The following is an 8,503-nucleotide window of genomic DNA, read 5'->3' as shown; positions in this document are numbered from 1 at the left end:
TCCAGAAGCTTCGGCACGATCCGACGCACGCTGCGACCAAAATCTAAAAACCCTGCCGCGGACTGTCCAACGGGCGAAAACCACAGCAATGGCGAAGAGAAAGCGTAAGGAGGCCGGTGAAATCCCTAATGGAGTCGATCCGAGAAAGAAGGCCGAGCCAAAGAGCGGAGGCGCCGTTAGGGAAAGCGGAAAGGAGGAACAAAAGGAGGCCGGTGAAGGATCTCGCGGCAAAATCCCTAATGGAGTCGATCCGAGGAAGAAGGCCGAGTCAAAGAACGGAGGCGCCGTAAGGAAAAGCGGAAAGGAGGAACAGAAGGAGGCCGGTGAAGGAGCTCACGGAAAAACCCCTAATGCAGTCGATCCGAGGAAGAAGCCCGTGTCAAAGAACGGAGGCGCTGTAAGGAAAAGCGGAATGGAGGAACAGAAGGAGGGCTACTTCCACCTCGGCGATCCCACCTTCGTGGACTTGGGTAACGGGAGAATGCGCTGCGTGGAGTCTGGGCACGAGCTGCTCGCCAAGGACCAGGAAGCCTACGGCCTCTCTAAGGCCTGCCGCCTCGCCCTCATCGATGACGTTGTTGCTCGGCAGATACCGCCGTTCGATATGCTCGAGCCGCATCCCACCTCCAAGTAAGTGAAAGCCACAGTAGAAGGATAGGGTTTCAGATGAGATCTTTGTTTACTGTAGAAGCTTTCTCATGACAGGTCGCAGCTAGTGTGCAAGCTGACTAGAGACAACGTTAACAAGACCGAGGAGCATATCTGGAAGCACCTGACCGGCAAAAAATTCCAGACAGTGTTATCATTGTTCAGGTTCGCCCTCGTATAGTAGCACTTGGCGTTCAATAGCTTATCTGGTTATTCTCAAGTCAAATGAAGTCCTAGTTATTGAATGCGTACTCGTTTTGTGATTGCTAGTATGAACAATCCAGTTTTTGTCTATGAAAATTGAAGAATCAGCTATTTTGATCCTTGGAATGTTTATACTTTATGAGATGTTCATTCATGCTCCAGCATACGAATGGTAAAACTTGTTTGCATCCTTGGTGATTTGTGATGGTGTTTTGTTACATCTTCTTTCTTATATCAAGAGAATAGGTCAGATACTATAACACATTTAGCATGTTGAGACTCTGGAATAGCTTATAGATGATTTAAGAATCAACAGCCAGTTTCCTAGTTTGCAATGGATGTACAGACCTGGATTGATGAATTCTGACAATGCTGCTGATAGGTGTTCGAAAAGAAGTAGTAGGATCATGGCATACAATCGGGTAAGGAGAAAAAAGATGAAAGAATTATAAATTTTTAAATATTATGAATTTTTTTATAAAAGTGTCTAAAAATATATGCATGGAACAGTCGACTGTAGCTTTTCTTTCGTTTTTCACCGGTCTTTTTGCATTTCTATCCCTCTAAATCTTAAAAATTTCTAAACATAAATTTAATATGTATGTTCTGTTAATAAAATTATTTACATTTTTTTACCACGTCTATCAATATCTAGGACCGATCCGTTTACCATCTCACCAAGTTTAAGGGGGCACATTTTATATAATTGATTCGTAACACGCATTCATAGGATTGTTGTTTTATTATTATAATATTTAGGGTCGTGAAATTGTTCTTAATCATTAAAACTTCCAAATAATTTGGAATATCTATAGAGAATTTATCTTTAAAAATTAATTCATAATTATAGAGGTTTATTTTGAATTTTACAATGCCTTTTTTTAAATCAATTTCGAATGGTTTGAGTGAATTGAGAAATTAATTCAAAAACATTCAAAATTAACACGATTCATTTTAAAAAGTAAAAAGTAATAATAATTTTAAATACTATTTTTAAAAAATAGCAAAAAAAAGAAAAAACAGGTGAAATATGTTGATGAATGATCCCCTACGATCGTCCGTACGATCCCACCGTCAAGAAACTAATAAGTTATCAGTGAGAACGCACTGTGACGATATGGGGTGAGCGTAATCGCTACGGTCAGATGGAATTGATACCGAAATTAGAATGCGATTCAGCCGTCGATCCACAAGGCCCGAAGCGTCAGCTCGATCCGTCGCTTGCTGCGACCAAACGCTAAAAACCCTACCGCAGACTGCGACGGGCGAAAACCACAGCAATGGCGAAGAGAAAGCGAAAGGAGGCCGGTGAAGGAGCTCAATTCGAAATCCCTAATGGAGGAGTTGATCCGAGGAAGAAGGCCGAGTCAAAGAACGGAGGCGCCGTAAGGGGAAGCGGAAAGGAGGAACAGAAGGAGGGCTACTTCCTCCTCGGCGATCCCACCTTCGTGGACTTGGGTAACGGGAGAGTGCGCTGCGTGGAGTCCGGGCACGAGCTGCTCGCCAAGGACCAGGAAGCCTACGGCCGCTCTAAGGCCTGCCGCCTCGCCCTCATCGATGCCGCCGTTGCTCGGAAGAAGCCGCCGCTCAATATGTTTGCGCCGCACCCAACCTCCAAGTAAGTGGAAGCCATAGTTGAAGGGTAGCGATTTAGATAAGAGCTTTGTTTACTGTAGAAGGTATCTCACGACAGGTCGCAGCTAGTGTGCAAGTTGACTGGAGACCATGTTAACAAGGCTGAGGAGCATATCTGGAAGCACATGAGCGGCAAAAAATTCCAGAAAAGATTAGGTAACTCTTTCTATAGAATAATAAGTGTTTTGAGTTACTCCTTGAGGATCAATCTATTCTCTCCTTCAAGGTTTTTGAGCCTGGCCGGACGCCTATCTGGTCTGATGCTCATTCAGGTTGTGGTTCTCTAGGGGATTGATAGGCAACTTCATCCCTATTAGTAAGGAAGGAGAGAAAACTTATATGGAAGGGAAAACCCACCCAGATTATCATATTAGAGCTTCTTTAATTGCTCTGTCTTCCTTTTGTTGACCCTTCCACCAATACAGTGGAGTCAGCCTTAAATTGAGTTGGCTTCGAATATGCATTAAAATTGTAAGAGAATACAACACTCAGAGTTATCAACAATTCTTGCATGCGAAGAGGTTTACAATCCTATTCAACTATTCCTATAATGACATTTGTGATAAAATCTTTCATGCCCTTTCAAGTTACTCGTTTCTTTCATTTTCGCTTAATATATCTCAACTCCTTGGAAATTTCAACAATGTAAACTGATCAACTTTTGGAGAGCTGAACCCATGATCTACACATGCGTAGAAAGAAGATCAACATGCAATTCAAACGATTCTAACAATGGTACATGACCTTACAAACCCTTTGAAGTTACATTTTTCTTTCACTTTCAACTTAATATCTGACCAACTCATTGGGATATCCAAAACCTCATCTACCCAACAAAAAGGCCCCAAAAGTGTCCTTGCTTCCATGTAATTATATCAAGAATCACTCCGTGGGCAACATGCAAACTTGTCAACCCTTGAAGAGGTCCACAATCTTGACCTACTCTTTGAAAGATCCATTACCTTCTCTTACATTGGGGACCCACAATTATCGTCAACTCAAATGAAGGGTGCCATCATATTGTTTATTAATCCACAACTACTCAATAATAACTTGATATGTCTCATAGTTGTTGAAAGCAAGCGCTTTGGTTGCTTAAGCACGAAATGCAACGAGGCGCAAGCCTTGTGCTTTAGCGATCTCGGAAGCGTACAAGGTCTCTGAAGTGTGCACTTCACTGCACTTCATGCAAAAGCACAAGCGTTCGCTTTTGTGCGAAGTGCAAAAACTTTTGTTTTATGCTCCCCGCGACACTTTTGACAACGCTTCCAGCGTCCCGGAGGTGTTGCAGGATGTGTCAGGTGGCACCGGACGCATCTTGTGATGCTTCCGGCACTGCCAAAGGCATTGCAGGACGTGTCTGATGCTGCCAGAGGCGTTGCAGGACGTGTCCGGCACTGTTGGAGGCGTCGCAGGATGCTGACATGTCCCACAACGGTTCTGGCCTCCCGGAGCCGTTGCGATGCTCAGGTTACTGGAGCATGGGCTTGCTGTAGCGCCATGACGCTCGAAAAAAATTGGGAGCATATTTAATTAATTCAATCAACTCCCAACTTAAATGGGATAGTTCGAATAGGCTTTCATAAATCCTAATTAAATTATCCCAATAAAATATATTTAAAATTAATTATTTTTATTAATTCATATAAATCAGATTTATATTCTAAAATAATTCTAAAAATTCTATCACAATTTCAAAGACTTTTGATTTATTTTAGTTTTTTGAACAATCTACAACTTCAGCAAAGAATATTTTGTTTATAATCATTCGGATTTTCAAAGACCTTTAATAGATATGATAGTCCTTTTGTTTATTACGCTTTTTCTATAACCGTGCGCTTCGCTTTGCGCTTTAAGCCCCAAGACTCTTGAGCGTTTTTTGCGCCTTACGCTTTTGACAACTATGATATGTCTCAATGACATAAGAGGGCTTGCAGAAAGATTGGGAGGGAAGTTTTTACATTGGTTGCATTGCTGTCCTCTAGTTCCTCGCAAGGTCTGGTGGAAATAAATCAGGATCAAAATTTCTTTGTGGTATAGAAAACATCTATTCCCGCTTGACAAATCAATCCAAATAATTGACAGGGAGGGAGAGCCTACACCATTGTCCCTCTCCTCCTTTATGAATGACTTCCCCTTTAGCTAAGTAAATTGGCCTTAAATTTATGTCTGCATTTCTTAGCATGATTTTGGTTTAATAGATGGGATTAGCATTCCTCCTTCCTTTGTCAATATGACATTTGTATTTGTTAGTTCTATTCCTTGCTTTTAAGTATGCATATAAGATTTTGCTCTCAAAAAGCTTTTGTAATTGTGGAATCAATCGCAGATAATATTTTTAAATTTAATGCCCTTGGAATTTTACTTGGGTTCACATTGATTCCCTAAGATGTTTATGTATTTAAGAAACTTTTCATGTGACATTAGAAAACAATTTTGAAGGTCAAGTTTCATTTGATAAAGATAATCACTTGTATTGATTCAAAAACTTTTCATATCTTTTCTAAGTCGCTTATATTGCCTTCCAACGTGTTGCTATTTCTCACCACATCATTGATGTGTATCTATATTATGCCCTAATTGGTTACCAGCCTATGGTATGTATCTGGCATTCTTTAATCCAAATGGTGTTGCCATAACAATAATTTCTATATGGCATAGAGTCAATATGCTATCTAGGTAGGCCAATATGTGGATTTTATATGGTGTTGAGTTAATAAATGAGTTAAAACCAAATTGATTGAGTCAAATGCAATATATAAAATGATGATTTGGAAGACATGAAGGAATAACTTATAGAGAATAGCATTAGATAATTTAGTATTCATATGCGATGTTTTATAAATTATGTGATAATTATAATTTACTATATATGGATCACTAAGTGGATTAGTGTGTCCCCGGGGCAAAAGTGTATCGGCGGGCGCGTTCTTAGTTTCTCAGGTATTTAAGGATCTAGTCATAGCTTCGACGAATTAACGGATGAATTTTTCTTAATGAACGGTTAACTTAATAACGCTAGGTTGATGAGCCGCCTGCTACAAGCGGTTTCTGGTCATCCAAGATTAGTCAGCGTAAGCTGGATACCTAGTGCCAACTAAAATAAACTAAGTGGATTAATTGATGAAATGCAATTGATGCAAACTTTAATTTGTATGGTTCTCTTAGATTAATTTGATGTATCCATGTAAATATTCCTTTTATATGGATTGCTTAGTTATTAATTTGGCACTTAGGCGCCAGCACATCACCCCTATATATGTGCATTCATAGAGTCTCAACCATAGACAAATTGCATATGCTTTATAGGTTTTTGATTCATTTTCTCTTCCTGTAATCATTAAGCCAATCTCGTCTGCATTGTCTTGAGGGTTGTCGCTGTATAAAGGGAAATATGAATAGTAACAAATATGTTTATGAATTTATAGTTTAAACATCATGTGCGAATAGGAATAATAACCAATATATTCTTGAAGTTGTACTTTTAGAATCATGTTTATATCTATGATCAACTTTCTTAGAATTGTGTTGATTTTTTTGCAGAACAGAAGGAAGTTGAGAAGCATGCCAATGCAGCAGTAGGAGAGAAAGAAAAGAAACAATCGAGAAAAGAACATAAGGAAATGGAGAAGCATGCTGGTGCAGTAGTAGAAGAGACAGACAAAAAACAATCTAAAAGAGAACGGAAAGGAATGGAGAAGCATGCAATTACAGAAATAGTAGAGAAAGATAAAAAACAATTGAAGTCAGATCTTGGTGCTTCGAGAAAAGATCAGGTAAAGAACACCCATGGGAATCAAAGGCCTAGTAAGAAAATAAAGCCCAACAATGGAGATGATGAGGAGCCTCATTTCTGGGAACCTCCTCCTGGAAGTCGTTGGGATTTCGATGATGGGAAAGTTCGCTGGGACTCGAATACAAACTCAGCTGATGAGGCAGATGATGGTAGGTTTCTAGGTGATGTGACTTTCGTTTCCGTTATAGTAAATATAGTGGCTCTACCTGCTTGTTTTGTTTTTCTTTCAATAATGTTCTCGAAGTTGGAGGAGATTTGGAGGCCATCGATAAAATCCCAAGGGAGCAAAGTGGAAAATTCTGCTAAATAAATTTGCTTTGCTTTTCTTTGTAGATACTTGCATGTGGTACAAATTATATTACTTCCTTGTGATACAATTTTCCTGTTGCTAATGTTATGCAGACTTTAGTAGAAAAGCTTCGTGTACATATAAATGCATTCTATTTGTTTTCAATTCAAATATAAAGGCCAAGTTGTGTGAGTTAAATCTCATATTATTGATATAACTTGTCTTTCGACAGATGGAACGCCCGAAAAAGATGATTCCGAAACAGGGGAACCTATTAAGAAGTATGTTATGCTTGCTTGCCTTATTCATTTGTTTATTTATTCCTTTGATTACGATGGTGATTGTTTTTCTTGAACTCGGACTGACAGGTCAAAACAGAAGAAGTCAGCTGTTAGGCCTGTCGACCTTGCCTCAAAGAAGAAGAAAGAAGAAGAAGATTTTGAAGTCCACTAAAAAGCATTCCAAGAGTAGGTGAACCGATTGGCTATCACATTCATATTATGAAATTGCCAAAGTTTGAGTTATGAGAACATCCAAAACTCTCCTCTTTCTGATGTTCTATCAAGTTCCCTGTCTTCGTTTAGAACTTGCGAAGTTATTAGCATCTCCCACTTTACTGTTTTGGTGCCTCGCAGGATATTTTGAATGTGTCTAGTTAGTGGCTTTGTCAAAAGAATTCATTTTTAAACATTTTTTTTATTATTATTTAACCTGCTCTTTCTCACGTTTGTTGTGATATTCAGAATCATTGCCATGCCAAGTTCCTGACGTCTATTCCTTTCAGTGATTGTCAATGCTGGTGAATGACAAAGGTAATAGAAGAGTAAATCTACACAAAGTATCGAGGGTATAAATCAAAAGACCGTCTTTTATTTTTATTAGAATAGTTAAAGAGCGTCTTTTTTATTTATTATCAAAATACTGTCTCATAGTTTTTCAATTCATCTTTGTTTTTTAAAATATTTTTGTAATCGATATTGTTATAGCAATTATAATTTATAATTGTTATAATATACATATTTTAATTTTGATTAACATTAATAATACTATATTATAGTAGATATGAATTATAATTATTACAATATAGATAATTTATTTTTAATTAATGTTATATTATAGGGGTTATAGTAGCATAGTTATTGTCATATGAGTTCTTGAGGTTTAAGTTTGGCTTGTTTGAGCATATCCTTCTCTGTGTTGACTTAGGGAAGGATTGATAGGATGATAGGGGTGAGTGAATCGTTTTTGTCTTTTGTCATCTAGTTGTTACAAAATAATTGCTATAATTGTATTATGAGATTATAGCTATTAAAATTTTTAAAAAAATAAGGGTATTTTTAAAATAAAAAACTTTTGAAAAAAAAGGAAGAGATGCTATTTTAATAATAAATAAAAAAAATATCTTTTTTATTATTTTAATAAAAAGAGGTTTTTTAAAAAAAAAAAAAATTGGCCTGCATACGAGGAGGTTATTGCATTTTGCATGTCATTCCTATTAAGATGTAGAACTTGGACTTTATGGACGATGCAATCTGTAGCAATCCAACAAGCTATTTTGTTCAAGTGATTTTTGAGCGGTTCGAAGAAGATGAATAGAACTCAGTGCTTGGGAATTATGCAATTGCATTCATAAATATTAACACGTATTGCTTATTTTTAATCATGATATATTTATTTGCAAACAATTTGATATTGGTTTTATTCTTTTATATATATATATATATATATATATATGAGTTAGTATTTACTAATGCAAAACATACATTAAAATTTATGTTAGGTAGGTAAATGAAAAATGCAATATGGACTTGAGATTGGCTTTCTCACCGGCAATCATCTTCATTAGTGCGAATTAAGATGAGATAATGTTAAGTTTAATGATAATAATAATAATTATTATTATTATTATTATTATTATTATTATTATTATT

At 37.3% G+C, this 8,503-nt stretch overlaps 2 protein-coding genes across 2 annotated transcripts; both read left to right on the top strand.

Moving 5' to 3' along the window:
- Positions 1-42: 42 nt before the first annotated feature.
- LOC122024170 lies at positions 43-971 on the top strand. Its single transcript, XM_042582729.1, has 2 exons — positions 43-630; positions 706-971. Exons 1-2 carry the CDS (start codon positions 89-91, stop codon positions 827-829), a joined length of 666 nt encoding a protein of 221 aa, XP_042438663.1. The 5' UTR covers positions 43-88; the 3' UTR covers positions 830-971.
- Positions 972-2,056: 1,085 nt separating this feature from the next.
- LOC122024169 (surfeit locus protein 2-like) lies at positions 2,057-7,296 on the top strand. Its single transcript, XM_042582728.1, has 5 exons — positions 2,057-2,470; positions 2,546-2,643; positions 6,031-6,432; positions 6,805-6,853; positions 6,941-7,296. Exons 1-5 carry the CDS (start codon positions 2,133-2,135, stop codon positions 7,023-7,025), a joined length of 972 nt encoding a protein of 323 aa, XP_042438662.1. The 5' UTR covers positions 2,057-2,132; the 3' UTR covers positions 7,026-7,296.
- Positions 7,297-8,503: the final 1,207 nt, after the last annotated feature.

This window comes from Zingiber officinale, chromosome 9B (genome assembly GCF_018446385.1).
Source record: "Zingiber officinale cultivar Zhangliang chromosome 9B, Zo_v1.1, whole genome shotgun sequence".
Taxonomy (NCBI): Eukaryota; Viridiplantae; Streptophyta; class Magnoliopsida; order Zingiberales; family Zingiberaceae; genus Zingiber; species Zingiber officinale.
This window is presented reverse-complemented; position numbering and strand designations above follow the sequence as displayed.

Coding starts and splice junctions, on each gene's coding strand:
- LOC122024169 (XM_042582728.1), top strand. CDS start 2,133: ATGGCGAAGAGAAAGCGAAAGGAGGCCGGTGAAGGAGCTCAATTCGAA. Junction 6,433..6,804: donor AGCTGATGAGGCAGATGATG/GTAGGTTTCTAG, acceptor GTCTTTCGACAG/ATGGAACGCCCGAAAAAGAT. Junction 6,854..6,940: donor ACAGGGGAACCTATTAAGAA/GTATGTTATGCT, acceptor TCGGACTGACAG/GTCAAAACAGAAGAAGTCAG.
- LOC122024170 (XM_042582729.1), top strand. CDS start 89: ATGGCGAAGAGAAAGCGTAAGGAGGCCGGTGAAATCCCTAATGGAGTC. Junction 631..705: donor GAGCCGCATCCCACCTCCAA/GTAAGTGAAAGC, acceptor TTCTCATGACAG/GTCGCAGCTAGTGTGCAAGC.